Genomic DNA, 17,285 nt, shown 5'->3' with positions numbered 1-17,285 from the left:
CTCTGAACTTCATGAACCAAAAGCTTATCCTTGCTTGTGCTCTCACTAAATACAGTATATCTTCAGTTTTCAATAACACAAACAACACTGAGCAACAGCTTTCAGTGGAGTACGAATGTGACATTTCATACTGAATCTAATTTTGTTATAATCCTATTTTAGTCACAGAACCTCATTACCTCAATTTTGAGAAAACTTAAAATACATTTTAAGCAGTATGCAGCTGTCAGTCGTACCAAACTTTAAATCTATTGTTGAAAACTTTGCACAGTTAATAAACATTTTTGTCTAATTCCATTGGACAATATGTCTTATCCCCCAAAACTGTTTTTTTACATCAAGTGAATACCCATATTTCCAGTTTTTGGGATTGCCAGTTTTCAAATATTTTGAAGTTTAGGCTACTTACTCTTCAACTCAGTCAGAATGTTGTTGCAATATCTAACTCTGGGCCAAAGTCGGGGACCAACCAACAGACTGACAGTGACTCCATAGAGCTACACCTATAGCATGGCTCAAATACATTAAGAAAATAAGGTCAGACATTCTGTAGAGCTTTCTAGAAACCCTTCAGAATGTACTTCTTATCCAGTTAAAACAAGAATCCAATTATTGTCAGTTCTTCAAAGGTTCATGTTTCTGGATACAGCAGCAGCACTTTGTCATTTGGTTGTTTAGGGGCCCCTGGAGGCCCTGTGTGGCCCAGCTGTGTGCGCACTTAAACACACCATCACAGCGTCCCATGTGACCGGTGCCGTTTCTGTAGGAGTTGTTGAATTTCTGCCCTCCTGCCTGATCTCAGGACAGCTAACCTGACGGAAAGTGAACGTATGAGCAGCCTCTGGTCTCTAATTGTGTTCACTGAGCCGCACGACTCCCAGCTCAGCAAACAGCAGTCAGACACTATCAGCAGATGGCCTCTCTGGCACAGGTGGGTGTTCATTACTATTTCTCATGGGAGTTTATGTCCATCTCAGCTATGACCGTGCAATTTAACTGATTTATTGTTTTTTGTTTGTTTTTCTGTTTTAACATATAGAGGACGGAGGGCTGATTGTTGAGGGTAATTGAAATGTAACACGTTGACTGCATGAATTTTTTTTTTCTAAACAGAGAGAAGCAAGTCGTTTGTCAAAAATTGTCACAGATTTGTTTTTTGCTTGAGGATTAGATTTTGTCAAATGAAAACATCATGCTCTATGTAATGGAAACAAAAATCAAACACACACCTGCAGTTACATAACCGAAAGCCATTGGATGTCCTGTTACGTTCAGGACACGTGACCCTGTGTCAGCAGCGTGGTAATTTGCATTCCAGTTAAATACACCAAACAGGTTTGGACAGAACACACACTGAGTTGTCTTGTCGGTTGCACTTGAAGTCATCTGTAAGACAGTGAGTATTTATCTATGTCTTATATATATATCTTTATTCTGTAACACAGCAGTGTGTAATCTGATAAATACAGCTTCTAGTCTGAGTTATCTATGGATCAAATCTCTTGTGATCAAAAGTGATGCAGGGTCTGATGCAATTAGATGGACAGCTTTGCTCATTCTTTAACTTTGAGCTGTCTGGACTAACAGTTTGTAAAACACATTAGTAGGATTAAAAAATTACATTGTTAAATGAACAAAAGTAAAACAAAGATTGACACAAAAAAATTACAATTTGTATTTTTTCAGTTTTTTGTTTCTGTGAACGTATATGGAATAAAAAAAGATAATATTGTAATATGATAAAGATATGATAACAAAATCACTTAGAATTGATGATGGTGCAAATGGAAAAACTCCATAGATGTGTGCTTTGTTTAAAGTAAATAATACAGAAGTAGAGTAATATGTTTGACTCACTTTAGTACAATTAACTGACATTGTGCGCACAAGTGAAAATTACATCTGCAGTGAGTCAGAGCCTCATCAGGTGTTCATTACCATTCCCATCAATGTGTTCAGTGTGTGAGTGTCATCATGGAAAAATGTTTTCTTGGTAACTCCTTTTGAAGCGGGAACTAAAACACAAGTGACTTCAAGTATTTTTTCATGTATTATTCTGCCAGGAGTTTATATTTCTGTCAGTCTGTCTGTGAGCATCACAACAGTGCAGGACTCAGCACAGTATGACAACATTCATGTGATGGAATGTAACTTAGTAAATTTACTCATGTATTGTACAATGTTGAAGTATTTATACTTTACTTGAGTATTTTGATTGTCTGCTACTTTCACTCCATTACAATTTGGAGGCAAATATTGTACTTTTACTCACTACATTTATTTGACAACTTTAGTGACAAGTGACTTTTCAGGTTAGATAATACTTTTTTTCTGCAATCATATTAAAAATAGAGAACAAAGTTTCACCTTAGTATAGTAGAATTTTAACACTTAAGTATGACTTTTGGATACTTCTTACAACACTGCAACATTCACTGCTGCTCTCAGTGTGTTTGTGTTTCTGACCTGTTGCTTTCTTGTGTTTGTGACTGAAAAAATCTTTCTTTGTACATGTTTTTCAAGTCCTGCAGGTTTCTGTCCTGACCAAACATAAATCCAGCTGACAAAGGAAAAAAAATAAAATAAAGTAGAAAGTTGGACTAGTGACCCTTAGTAGGAGTCTGTCCTTGTGCAGGTGAATGAATAGAAAATCTTGTAGAGCTGACGTGTCACATAATGTATTAAAAAAAAAAATTATCTTTGCATTATATTCTGCCTCTCTGATTAAAGGTGAGCATGGCATCGGTATCATGCAGCTCCAGCCTCAACAAGGCTGTGCGCCAACAGTACATGAGCCTGCCTCAGGGGGGGAAGTGCCAGGTCACATACATCTGGATCGACGGCACTGGAGAGGGACTTCGCAACAAGACCCGAACCCTGGACAGTGAGCCAAAAAGCCTAGAAGGTAAACTGCCTCTTTTGTTTTCGGTTTATTGCTTTTGGGATGAGTAGCAGTTGGTTTAAAATGAAACATTTTAGTTAACTGCCAAATACAGAGTCATTTTAACCCTTTATTTCTATACCTCTTACACTTTTCATATCATGATAAAGGTAAAATATGCATGTGATAAGTTTGTTTAACCTTCATCCTAACAAAATGTTTAACACAGAGGGACTGCTGAGAATAAGCCATCATTGCAAAATGTTAACTTATTTCTTAATATCATCTGAAATCAGATTTGATTATTTTAGGACAGCTACAGGAAAGTTGGGAAGCTTATTGTGCTATTATTTCAGCTGTGGTAGAAATATGCTGCCGTAAATTTGTAATTTAGTTTGCAGTTATTTCAAGTTATAAGTGTTATTAGTAATTTGTGTTATTTTTATATTGTAAAACCAACCAGGGTCATAATGACTCCCCCCAAAAAAGTGAATTAAACTCACAGTCATGTTAAGTTCAACACTTTTAAATCTTTGTCTCCTTCAGCATGACTGACACACTTCCCCTCGCCCCCATGTGACACCCATGACTAACATGAACTCAATAAATACTTCCATACAATAAAGCTGCATAGCTTGAATTGTATGCTTTTGACTGGCATCCCACAGCACCCCCATACATTTGTATTTTTAAAAATGGATACTAAAAACAGACACAAAAAGCAATGATATGAAGACATTGGGAACAAATTGAACAACCAAGTCATGAAACATTGTAATGATAGAATAAAGCACCAATGAGACGGGACAAAACGTATACCCCTAGTGTCCACAGTCAGTAGGTAATGATAGAGGAGTTACACATGCATGTTTTGATGATGATCTTTTGGGTACATTTTTTCTCGCCAGATATTCCCGAGTGGAACTTTGATGGCTCGAGCACGTACCAGGCCGAAGGCTCCAACAGTGACATGTACCTCAAACCAGTCCGCATCTTCAGGGATCCGTTCACACTCGATCCAAACAAACTGGTCCTCTGCGAGGTCCTAAAATACAACCGTTTACCTGCAGGTACATAGTTCACATTTCTGTCCATGGCCATGTCCTGTTTGTCATAATAACATTCAGGAAGTTCAGGACAAACGAGCTGATATGGTTTTTCTGTCTCGACTAGAAACTAACCTTCGACAGAGCTGCAACGAGGTGATGGAGCAGGTTAAAGAGCACTGCATCTGGTTTGGCATGGAGCAGGAGTACACACTCTTGGGAATAGATGGGCATCCTTACAGTTGGCCCGTTAATGGATACCCAGCACCCCAAGGTGAATCAGCAGTCATTTTTCACTCCTGTTTGTTCACTTCATTCATGTGGAAATTTAAATTGAATAAAAGTTACTGCTGTTTGATAAGACATGTTTATAAAGGGTTTATAAGTTGTAAATAATGGTTGATTGTCAGTAAGTATTACTTAAATGCACTTTGGGTCTCTTAATCAAAACAAGACGTAAGAAGTGAAGGATCATGGGAGTTGTTATCTTCATTTTTTAACAACCACCATTGCCTATTAAAATCTATCTGCGTGACTCAGGCAGAAAAATTCAGGGATGAGGTTACTAAACAGATCCTTCACTGGATATTACCCAAAATAAAAGAGAGAAATGTCCCACAGTTCAACAAAGTTGTCACAAAGAAAAGTTACAAGACCAAACAACATTAATGTGGTGGCAGGTAGTGTCTACAGCAGCTTATGTGATGAAAAAAAATACAGAATTTAAACGTGGAAAACTGGCTGTCATCCTGTCTGTCCTACAGGCTCTTCATCACACTTCCGCCCGAAAAACAGCCTCTCTTCCCGCCAGTGAAGCCAGGCGGCTCACACAGTCGACTGGCAATGATTAAATGATTGTGATTCCAAGAAAAAAACTGTCACTCACCATGTCTTTGTCGCCTTACACTATTGTGATTACTGTCTCTGGCAACTTATATCGGGGAAAAAAATCACCAAATTTACTGAGGAAAAGTCACCACGACGGTCATCCCTCCAACTGAGACTTCAGAAAACTTTCCTCCGGAAAAACAGCATCCGTCTCCGCAAGTGAAAGCCAGAAAGGGGCTATTTACTGATGCCGCTTATGTGATGTAATTTAGAGCAAAGACTTTTCTGTATCACTTAGAGGCGAGCCTTCGTTGCGGCGATAATGCAGAATCTCTGTGTGAAAAGGGCTAAAGAGGGAAGTAGGGATGACTTGTAAAACCAGCAGAGTCATGATAAAATGGTAAAAAGTCAATAAAACCGCTAAGATCACTTACGATTGTAGGATTAAAAACATTAAAAATATAACTTAAAAACACCTGGCAATGCCAAAAACAGTGACACGTAGCTCAGTGGATGTGACATCAGTTAAGAACAGATCCCAACAAAATACAAAATACTACAGAACAAAGGTCTGGTCAGTTTAGACACTTTGAGGGAAAGGTTGTGAGAAATTCCCGGTCCATGATCTGGATCAAGTGCTGCAGAGCATCCAGAACAAGAACTATTAAATTAACGTTTTCCTTACAAATACTTTATCACATATCAGGTCTTCCTGTTGAGTAAAAGAGTGAGAAAAGACTAAATATAAAATGATATAAAAATGATTGGTTGAACCAGTGTGTATTGGGCCACAAGCACGTGGCTTAAAGCCTCGCCAGGTGCATTTTTAACTAACCATTAATAACAACTCACAAACCCTTTATGAGTGCTATAAAAATGAAAATATTTTGCGATTGTCAATAATTAACAGACGTGATGAATTTTTTGGTACAGGCTGTATTTTGCCTTAACAAGCTTCCCATCATGTCATCCACTTTAAGGACCTTACTACTGTGGCGTGGGGGCCCAGAATGCATATGGACGGGACATTGTAGAGTGCCACTACAAGGCCTGCCTGTATGCAGGGATACAAATCTATGGCACCAATGCTGAAGTGATGCCATCTCAGGTAAGTGCCACCGTTATTGTAAGTCACAGTGGAGAGAAAACGCTTTCATGTTGACACAACTATGCATTTTGGCCCTCAACGGTGTCCTTATTTGCCTCTTTTCTTTGCCGTTGCTTCTTCTGACTCCAGTGGGAGTTCCAGGTGGGTCCTTGTGAGGGCATTGAGATGGGCGACCAGCTATGGGTTGCACGCTTCCTGCTGCATCGTGTGTGTGAAGATTTTGGCGTTGTCGCAACACTGGACCCCAAGCCAATGACGGGCAACTGGAACGGTGCTGGCTGCCACACAAATATCAGCACCAAGGAGATGAGGAATGAGAACGGACTGATGTGAGTGAACAGTTCCTTTGAAACTTGCAACAACAGTAATTCATCAATGTAAATGCAAACACCCTGACTAATTTAGGACTGATTATTGTACAAATTAGTTTTTTAAATTAAATCCTGCTCGTATTGATACTCTTGTCTTCAGGAAATGAAATACACCCAAGAAGATGTTACCGTTGATTAAGTCCTTGAGTTCTGTATTTCAGGCTAAAGTTGATCAAAAAAAGATAAATGTTCTGGAAAATTGTCTCACTCAGAGTTGCTAAAACATTGTGCTAATGTATGATCACAAATCTCTCTATGGACTAATTCACTTTAAAGTGTTGATATGATTCACCAACATTGCTGTTTTTGATTCAGTCTGAGCAGAATATAATTTCAGTACAATACAATTTGAAAATGCTCAGTGACATGAAGAGACCTCTAAGTGTTTATTTTCTGACCATAAATGGTACATGCATATATGGTAACATATACATTTTTTTTTTTACATTTTGCAGTAACTTTTCAGATGAACACAAATTCCTTTAAGAATTCCTCTAAAATTTCACAACAAAGACCAAGACCATATTTTGAGCTTTTTAAAAATGTTTCACATACTCAAAAAGTAGAAGATAAAACAATACAAAAGTGTTTCTAACTTACATTAACAGATTTTCTGCAAATTCTGTAACTTAAAACAGCTGTAACCAATACTTTTATATGAACAATTTATCACATGTAAGTGAAAGGTTTCATATACTGTCAGACCCACAGAGAATTATCACTGTTTTGGTTTTATCTTACAGGCAAAACAGGCAGCCTTTTTGGCGAAAAAGCTCTAGAAATGGCACTATATGCTACCTTTCCACAACCAAACAGAAAACGGACAAAGTTAGCAACCATATAGCTGGCGAACCAGGAGTTGGTGGGGACCAAAAACAGAGCTAAAAGGAGAGTGAATGTTGCATTTACATTCATGACCTGGCCAGAGAAATAATATTCCCTACATTAATTTAAAGTCTTGTGTGTAGAATTTAGAGGAAAAAGTGGAATATAACTTTAATAATAAAAGCAACGTTATGTTACTTTTTACCTTAAAATAACAGCTTCAAAATCATGTTGATGGTACAGGGTCTTGTAATATGGTGGTGAATGGTGTCTCAGCCACTCCATCCCCCCCATCACTTGTTTATTCTGTAACTTCAGTGAGAGGGTAGCATCACAGCATTACATACATCAAGATGTAATTCAATTCAAGATGCACGTTTTAAACACATAACAATGTTAGGATGTAATAAGTTTTGTTTGTAGTTAGCACCTACATTAGGTCTGGAATTTGTATTTATGACAGTGGAGTTGCACTCAGAAACTGTGGGGGGTGCCAAATCACGCAAAATGCCAATTTCTACATAATGCTCCTTTCAGTTTTCATTAGTACATTATCGCCTGTGTTTTCGTTACTCTAGAATGAGCCTTTAATATCTACAGAGGGAGGGGTCATCTTCCAAGAAGTCTGCCATATTGAACCGCCATGTTTCTACAGTAGCCCAGAACAGACAAACCAAACACTGGTTCTAGGCCTTTCGCGTGTTTCACGTTCTTGGTTGCTATCTACAACCTCACTGCTAGATGACACTAAATCTTCTATACTGGTCCTTTAAAAGGTGATGTCAGTGCTGTGTTTACAGCTTGTTTCTGCTGCCTCCAAGTGACAAAAAACATCCAGCAGACTTAATCAGACTGTGTCAGGTTATAGTCACAGGTTACATTTGAAGGCTTGTAGGCTGTCTTTAGAAGTTCTGTAACTCTCATCATTCTAGTATGTAAGCAGACAACACTCCTCCACCAATGGTCACTGCACCAACCCTCTATATCTCAACTGTCTATGTTTTCCTCTGATTACAGATACATCGAGAAGGCCATCAAAAGGCTGAGCAAAAAACACGATGAGCATATCGCTGTGTATGACCCACACGGAGGGCAGGACAACATCAGGCGTCTCACAGGTCTCCATGAAACTGCCAGCATCAAAGAATTCTCTGCCGGAGTGGCCAACCGAGGCGCCAGCATCCGCATCCCTCGCCAGGTAGGCCAAGAACAGAAAGGCTACTTCGAGGACCGCCGGCCTGCAGCAAACTGCGACCCGTACGCTGTGACGAAGGCCATCGCAAACACCTGCCTGCTTGATCCAGAAGATGAAGAAAAAAGCGAATAGGAGAAGGGAACCTGCTGTGTGGAAATTAAAGCTGCAACGATTAGTTGACTAGTCGATCAAAGAAAATTAATTACCGACTACTTTGATAATTTATTCAACCTTTGCTGATTCCAGCTTCTTAAATGTATTTTGTGTTTTTTTGACATCTTATTGACTAAACAGTAATCTGAAAATAATTAACCGTTCTTAATCTTACCTCTGAGTTCACCTGAGCTGAACACTTGAAAAACATCTCCGTGCAAGATGAAGAAATGTAGATTTAATGTTTCCTGTTATTTCAGTAACTGTCCTTACAAGTGAGAAATTGATAGAATATATATACAGCAGCTTTGTCAGAAGTGGAAATACTGTTACTCACTCTTACACTGTGTCTGAACCTGCATGCATCTTAGCCTATGCTACATTCAAATGGTAATAATTGCATTTTACGGTATGTGTTTGGATGAAGTGAAATAAAATGTCAGTGGTGCTATACTTGTTTGTTGTCTTGTCTATTTGTCTGTGTTGTTTGTTTGTATTGGCAGAGAAAATTTTTAAAATAAGTCAAAATCAAAACAGAATTAACTAGATTTGTGCAATAAATCAATACAATATCAATACTGCAATACAGGATTAAATACTGGCTGTGATTTGATTATTTTAAAGGTGCACTATGTGGATTTGGGGAAGAAATGTTAATCAGAAGAGAAAGACCTTCACTGACTGACTTTTTATGCCTAAACAAACTAGCGAATAAACAAACTGACAACACAGTTTCATACTGTTTTACTTTGTTTATATGTGGCGGACCCTGCCACCTTTCTAGCTTCAAACAGTGTTCTGGGGACTTTATTTTACTCTGGGAATAGCTTGTTTATTCACTTATGGAAAAAGTTTGTATTATTTCCTCATCAATATTGTTAATATTAAAATTCTGAGTTTGAATTTCTTCTCAGAACTACATAGTGCCCCTTTAGTATTGAGATATACTTTAAATATTGTCTTTATCAAGTTTTTAAGGCTATGTTTTAATTGTTTTAACATAATCAACAGTGACTCATTTTGATCATTTGGTCATGATATCCACATTACAAATTATTCTGAATGTGTTACCTAAAGCACCAGTTGTGACAGCCACATTATTTGGTTACAGTATACAGTGTTTGTCAGTGTGGCACAGTTATTCTATCAGATAATTCCAAGAAAATAACTTCAGACATCAATCATGTGGCCAAACCCACTGCAGTACTGTCACAGGTGTAAATGGCTTCAGGCAAATGTCCACCAGGTGGAGCCACTAGTATGAGTCTCATCTCACTGTGTCTCACCTTGGCTGTACATTTAAACAATTGTAATTCATCTGTCAGAACCACCTGACAAAATGCCAGTGTCACAACACAGCAGAGCCATCTGTGTAGCACTTAGAGAATGAATGAGTGACACATGCTTTAAAATGGACAACACATAAAATGACTGAAGGCAGAGAATGCATGGATTAGGTTGTCTAGTCACTACACTCTCAGTACTGGCATGGATCCTCCTCAGCCTGATGCTCGTGTATCTGACATATGGCATTAGCATCTTATCCTGTTACTTCCCGACACACAATCCTCTCACTTTCAGCCTCGCGGTGTCAAAATGACTCATTATCCAAGCTGTTTGAGGGGAGGCTTTTGCAACGTGAGTAAACAAAAAAAGGAGGCATTTCTTTAGACCAGATCAGATGCCACCGCATACCAGATTTCCATGGATACAGGCAGTAACTTGGCAACGGTGGTGTTTGTCTGTCGTCATGGAAACATCTGTCTCAGAGCATTTACGAGGAATATTAGCAGCCTGGTGACCTGATGACAGAGAGAGAGGAGAAATAATTAGTGTAATGTCTGTCTCTGTGAGTTTGATTTCCATGTCCTCAGGTAAATGCAGCATGTTAAAGCTCCATGATGGAAACTGTGAGCTTTTTTACTGTGACCTTTTAATGCAACACTATCATTACCATTATAACTGTCACATCTGCTCCAGCTGCTGATGCTGCACATTCAGACAGGAAGTACAGTCAGAAACAGGAAGTGTACACAGAGATGGGAGGAGTGTGAGCCATGTAAGCTCTGTGAAACGTGCTAATTTATGTTAGTGTCTTCCACAAAATGCCACAATGGGGCTCGTACTAGCTGACTTAATATTCTGGGTGTGGTGTTGATAGACATTTTTGTCCCACAATGCAAAATGAACATAAACGAGCTACTCACAGCCGACAGTATCATTTCCTGTTAATAAAAAAATACAGTTTAGTGATTTTTTCTTTTGACTTGTGACTAGTGTCTAAATGCAAAAACATTGCTCTAAACATCAACTAAGAAGTATTACACTGGCAGTCTACATGCAAATGCTACAGTTATGTTAAGCCAGCGTTCCTGTTTTGAAGAGGGCTATTATTGCAATAATGTAAAGTGAGACTGCTGTATGCGTAGAGTTCCCCATTCAACAAAGCTTGGTTACCAACTTCCCCAGGAGGCTGGGAATTCTGTGTCAGTATGTCAACTGATAATATGCTCGGATCTTGTTGGGGTCAAAGACCAGTTTTAACACACCTTATATTTACGTTTTATGCTTACATGTCGCATAATCCTTAATTAATGGATGTTTAATCAAATGACTACATAGGAAATCTTGGATCTAGTATTCTAGCACAAAAAAGCTGCACACATTGTACAGAAAGTGGGAGGAATGGGGCCTCCCCCAGCAGGTTAGTCAAGTCAAACAAGGGCTGGAAATGTATCTGTAACGATCATTGTCAGTGCAGAATGTGCCTAATGCGATTTCTCAGAAAAAGAAAGTAACTTACTTTCATTATTTCACAAAGTACTGTACAGTCAGGTATGAAACCTGCAGTATGCTGAGGAGTAATACAGTACAATTAACCACTATTAGATAGATTAGATACTATAGAGTTATGTCCAACTTTTAAGTAGATAACAGGACAAAGATTACATTTTGATTGACCTTTCTTTGACATTTTCAAAAAGATTAAAAAAAATAGTAATCTTGAAATAGGTAGCAGCGGTAGCATGCACTTCCTTTGGTTTAGCTGGTATTTGGAGCTCTGTATCCCCCTTTACAAGCTCTTTTTAAAGCAACACTATGTAGAAATTGGCACTTTGTGCAATTTTGCACCCCCTCCCCACTTTGTGAGTGCAACACCACTGTCATAAATAAAAATCCCAGGTCTGTAACAACTACAAACAAAACTTGTATGTTGAAGTAAACTTGTATGTAACGCTGTGATCCTACCCTCTCACTGAAGTTACATAGTTGTGGAGTGTTGATGATGAATTGAGGAGCCTCACAGCCTGGGGAATGAAGGTGCTCTGTAGTCTGGTGGTACGGCAGCAGATACTTCTGTATCTTTTGCCCGATGGCAGCAGGGTGAACAGACCGTGGCTGGGGTGGATGTTGTCCTTTAGTATCCTTTGGGCTCTGTGCAGTCATCTCACTTCACAGATTTGTTGTTCTGGGCGATTTGCATCTCTTGCTGCAGAGCCTTCCTGTCCTGGACCGTGCATGAACCATGCCAGCTTGTGATGTTTCGAGTTTGAATGCTTTCTATTGCTCCTCTGTAAAAGTTGACCAGAATCTTGCTCTGAAATTTAGTCTTTGTAAGTTTCCATAGGAAGTAGAGCCTTTATTTTTGTGCTTTTTTAACCAGGGTGGTGATATGTGATGACCAAGATAGGTCCTCGTGATAGTATTCCAAGGAACCTATAATTCACCCTATTACAAGACACTGGACCAGAAAAATGATTTTGAAGTTGCTATTTAAGGCAAAGAAGTTACATAATGTTGCTTTAAATAAACTGAGGGATCAACAGTCCTCACAGACAGACAAAACCATTAGCATATTGCAAAACTGTAAAGGGTGGGAGACATTCAGTGCAACAAAGTCAATTCTTCAAGTCCCTCAATGAAGTCCATCAAATCTAACTCACTCAGAATAATGACAGCTTAATCCATTTCCTTTATTTCTATCTGATTTTTGTGTCGTCTGTGATGCTGAAGAGTTTGAGGGCTGCAACAAAATGTTACAAGCCGGTTTTTACATCCAGTTTAGAAGACTGAGGATTTCACCCCAAACGATCCTGCAACTAAATCATAAGAGTCCATAATCCCCAGGCTGCATCGCTGATCCTCCCTCCCCATTACTTTCAATGGGCAGTCAAAGTGACGTCACTGGTCTCTGGGGCGGGCGGGGGGTGGGCTCGCGGCAGCAGGTGAGAGCGCAGCGTAGCCTCCTCACTGCCTTGAGACGCAGAGCGGCGGAGGAGCGGAGCGGAGCGGAGCCATGGGCAAGCTTCAAGAATTTGATATTACTTTTACCAACAACAAGGTGGTTTACGGACCTGGAGAGTCCATTAGCGGAACTGTGAAAATACGAACCGCGCACTCGTTGCAGTACAAAGGTAAGCTTCCTTTTCTAACATGTTTTAAACAGAGGGAGAGGAACATGTCTCTCACCGCTTCTGGGTCAGCGGAGCGCGCCGCCAAGCCCTTGATGTAAATAAACTTTTCCTCCGTGATGGTGGACAAGAGGAAGAACGGAGGACTGAATGTTCACAGCCGCCTGCTTGTTTCAGCCGCTCGTTCATTGTGTGACCGTGAAAAATGTGGTGCGCAGGCTCCATCACGGATTTTGGTGGTGCCGCGCTGGGAGTGGACGGAGCGTTTCCACCCCTCCACATGAGGACGAGCCCGCTGTTGGCTGTGCCATTTCAGGTAGTTGGTGTCAGAAAGCCACATCCTGGACCACGTCCTGCTCGTGACAACATGTTGCTTCCATGTATTGTTTTTGACGAACCATTGAAGTTGTTCGGGGATGTTGTTGGAGGCTGACATGCAACCAACAAAGCACAACAACAGGTGTTAAGACACTTTATTGCTTTATTAAGACGAATTTCTTTCAGGAGCATAGTAATGTTTCACAGTGTGGGAAGACATTTAAAGCTTTTGCTTTCAAGATGTCAGACGAGCCAGTGGGAATAGTTGATAATGGGGGGTAAAGTAGGTTAGCAAGGTGGAGAGCAGCTTTTGGAGTGGCCATGGAAGTACACAAAGAATCTATTGTATGTGGGATCCTTGTGGGGATTCTCGTCTGATAATAGAGGGCTGCTATCAACTTTAACTGGAGCACTTTTTCAAAGGGAGTCTGGCACAGAGGTATGTTAATTAACAAGGACAGTAAATACTGCTAAGATGGCTTCTGGGAAGTGCAGTGATGCTAAGGTGGCAAAAAGAAAGCCGTTTCCTCAAGAGGAAGTCACAAGAAGTGTTTACCAGCAGTGACAGGTTAGTCCAGCATCTGTTGAGTGTATCAAACTGATATTACACTGGATTCCATTTAATTCATTTTAAATGTGTGTGTTCAAGACAACAGATACTTTGGTAGACAGCTGATGGTCTAAGGTCTTGTTGATTAAAATAAAAAACACAAATTGTCCTCAGTTCCATATTTTTAAGACTTTTGTTTTGGTCTAATTGACATGTTAGTGAAGTTATTCAGCAGCACCTCAACCTTTATGTCAGACATAGAGAGATTAATTTTCCATGATGCACAGGCTGACCTGAAGCAGATGGCGTTACAGCAGAGGTCAGAGCTCCCGCTGAGCTCCGTTACACCGTAAGGTCGCATGGATGCGGCTCGTCTGTACCTGACACCAGGCGTTATTTCCAAATTAAACCGTGCAGTGGTGGCTGCTGTGGTGAGTGTGGGCTGTCCTTGAAGCATACAGGCAGCAGGAGAGCTTCTTCAAATCAAGTGCAGCTCAGTGAAAGGCTTTGAAGATGCTGAAAAGAGCACGAGGAGAGATTCTGACATCATTGATGGAGGGTTTGGATCAGCTACATACACATGAATGGAAACCTATTTGTTGAACTTACTAGTTCTCTGTACATCCAGTTTAATTTACCTGTAATAACAGGTTTCACACCTGCAACTAAGTGTGAAAAACCATGCAAAAAGTTAACTTCATGTGACGGCTGCTGCTTTTAGGTGTTACTCCTAACACTTTGTCACCCACAACTTTTGAGCTTGTTCCACCCAAATGTTAAAAATGGAGCCTGACCAATATATCAGTTGGCCGATATTATTGGCCCATCACAGATATGTTGGTATTGGATATATTTTTTTTCCTATAAATGATGACATGAAACTATTTTGGGAGATTATAGTACAGAAAAAGATGTTTGTGGTGGTATATAATCATTAAGAGAAGTTTGCTGTTTCAGTGCACTGGTGTCATTTAAGATGATGGCGTGAAGTGTAAAATATCCTGCAGTCATAACGTGTTTTTGTACCAAGTGTTTGATAACCACATTTGAGGGATCATCGCAAAAAAAAAAAAGCGTGTGTATTGGCCACTATGTCGATATGGAATGTTTCACTCCCCAATATTTATTGGCCCCAAAATCCAGTATTGGTCGTAAAATGACTAAGTAATAGACCCTATCAGTAATATTTTTCCAGAATACAGTAGTTCAGTCAAAATTATTGCAGGAATTCTTTTTTTAAATGACTGCAGTGACAAAAGGATGCCAGTCTAATCAATTGATGCTCATTACATGTTTATATTTATGTAACTTTTCATAGTAGCAGCAGTCTTTGCTATGTCTGGTAGTCAGGATGTTGGGAGCTAAAAGGTTAAAACATTTTCAACACATTTTTTGTGAAATTGCACCTTTGGACAAAAACAATAATTATGTCTGTTCTAACAACTAAATCCCTTTTGGCAGTAGGAAAAGATGAGATTTCTCTTTGTCTTTCTCGGTCAACAGAACAAAACACTTTTCTCCACCTTCTGCGTTGATAAATGTGTGTTTACTGTCATGCTGTCGAATGCAGACCTCAGTGCAGCATCGGAGGGTGTTTTTCTGCTGTTTGTTGTTGTCAGTTTTTCTATTACAGCATACCAAAGATTGTCTTGTCCCTCACAGAATGTTAAAATACACCAAAGCTTGGCTGTGAACGTGTGTTTTGAGACGTGATGTTCAAGCTGCTGTTGTATTGTCAGTTTAAGTACCATATTCAGTCCTCCACTGACTTATGGGAGGAGGTACTCCAACTGAGGAGACTCTCGCTCCATCTCAGGCTTTCAGCGAGTCCATTAATGTATTGTAAATGCCGAGGCTGCATTATATGTCCAGTGACATCACCCCTCTCAACCACGGCCGCAGATGATTCCATGAATCAGATGGCTTGAATCATGCTGAGGCTGGGAAATGTGTGCTTGCAAGCTTTGTGCGAGAATTTCCTGTTTTTGTGAAGAGAAAACAGAGGTGTTGTTGTTTTGTAACTGTAAATCTGGACACTTGTTTCCTGAACAGTCAGAGCAGGTTCTTCATTTAACCCATTTCCTGCATTTATTTCATTATGGTTGCCTTATCAAGTAGATTACGAACATGATGAGTCACAAAGGTAATAATTTAAGAAATCATTTCCACATACATAGAATCACTCAGCCCAGTCACCAGGATAAACTGTTGACAGTTAAAGGTCCAGTTTGAGTCTCATGCCAAACTCGTCAGATACTTACACTGTGGGATTGTACTGTAGGTCAGGTCAGCCACCATGCCAAAACATCAGTATTTGACAAGTTGGGAATATATTGACATTTCTACAATATATGTCACATCAGGTTCACATTGAATGTATATGACTTTCATAGCAGGAGGTGGAGGGGATGGTGGTGGAGTTTTAGGAGAGAATGCTGACAAGCCAGTGACGGCAGTTCGAGACTGTGTTTTAACAGTTGTAAGTGTAAAAACCACTGGATTTCCAGCTGTGTTTGTTGCTCTGTTTTTTGAGATCTTGGGACATCTCCAGCAGTGTTTGTGCCTAAACCTAACCAGACCATGCACACAGCGTTGTCTCAACAAAGAATTGAAAATTGAACATAAAGAAACGTAAAAGTCACCACATAAAGAAATATATATATATATATATATATATATATCCATGGTTTGAATGTACCCAGACAATGGATATCCTTCAATGCAAATGGCAACACATCTTTTTAACTGAAGAGTGTTTTTCCATCCTGCTTGGTTAATGAAGCAGAGCAGCAAAATGTGGCCACCAAGCGTTTGCCTTGAACACATGTGGGACTACTGAAGTGCTTAAAGTAGTTAATCAACAGAGTGTTAATCATCCACAATTTGGTCCAGTCAGCTTTAGACTTTCCTCTTTAATGGTCATGAGTCCCTGATGGTCGGTTTTTGAAGCAGCTATTTTCCTGCCAGAAGTATGCACAGCGCCAGTTAAAAGTAGAATCCATCCTCAGATATTTTGCCAAAGAGCTGAGCTGGCCAGGAACATGAAGTTGTGTTTTTTGTCCTTTAAGTGTATGTGTGTCTGGATATCCATTACATACATATGAACTGTTAGGATTCTTTTTTAGTGTGTTATTTACATTGGGTAGTGATACAGTCACCAAGTCGTATGATGAAATAAATACACAGTGATATTAATAAACAGATCCACGCTCTCTGAGAAGCTGAATATTGTCCAGGCCAAATACTCAGCCTCACTCTATTATTGATGATGGAGACCATTAGACAACAATTCTATTGATTAGCTTCCTTACAGAGACAGTCTTTAAAGCACAGTCATGAATGCTTGAATGGAAAAACATGAATAAACCACTTATACACATTACTTACACATAATGTTGAACATGCACCACAACCCAGTTGAAACTGTTATTACTAGAGGCTATGTTCATATTGCATGATTGACAACAATGAATGGAGTTGGTGGATGGATTGGCAGTTTGCATGCCTTCAAAGACTAACAATTATTATCTTTATAGCCGTGCTAGCAGGATGGCTTTGTGGAGGGTAATGTCTGATTGTTGGTTAGGGGTTGGCAAAC

At 39.6% G+C, this 17,285-nt stretch overlaps 2 protein-coding genes across 3 annotated transcripts in view; both read left to right on the top strand.

Annotated features, from left to right (window-relative positions):
* The first annotated feature begins 2,736 nt into the window (after window positions 1–2,736).
* On the top strand, window positions 2,737–8,386 carry LOC141006075 (glutamine synthetase-like). 2 transcript variants are annotated; one of them, XM_073478182.1, is made up of 6 exons: window positions 2,737–2,905; window positions 3,790–3,951; window positions 4,055–4,201; window positions 5,736–5,863; window positions 5,993–6,192; window positions 8,077–8,386. In XM_073478182.1, the coding sequence occupies exons 1-6, from the start codon at window positions 2,737–2,739 to the stop codon at window positions 8,384–8,386; spliced, it is 1,116 nt and encodes a 371-aa protein (XP_073334283.1). The 2 variants fall into 2 exon arrangements, with proteins under 2 accessions (XP_073334283.1, XP_073334282.1); XM_073478181.1 differs by having other exon boundaries at window positions 4,028–4,201.
* A 4,285-nt stretch (window positions 8,387–12,671) lies between these two features.
* The window catches only part of arrdc1b (arrestin domain containing 1b), a 39,373-nt gene continuing 34,759 nt past the window's right edge, over window positions 12,672–17,285 (top strand). The window contains exon 1 of the mRNA XM_073478578.1: window positions 12,672–12,822. Coding sequence (XP_073334679.1) covers window positions 12,705–12,822 — 118 coding nt within the window. The 5' untranslated portion in view covers window positions 12,672–12,704. The remainder of the gene's footprint in view (window positions 12,823–17,285) is intronic.

Source organism: Pagrus major, chromosome 12 (assembly GCF_040436345.1).
Source record: "Pagrus major chromosome 12, Pma_NU_1.0".
NCBI lineage: Eukaryota > Metazoa > Chordata > Actinopteri > Spariformes > Sparidae > Pagrus > Pagrus major.
The sequence above is the reverse complement of the archived record's forward strand: the minus strand, read 5'-3'. Positions and strand labels throughout refer to the sequence as shown.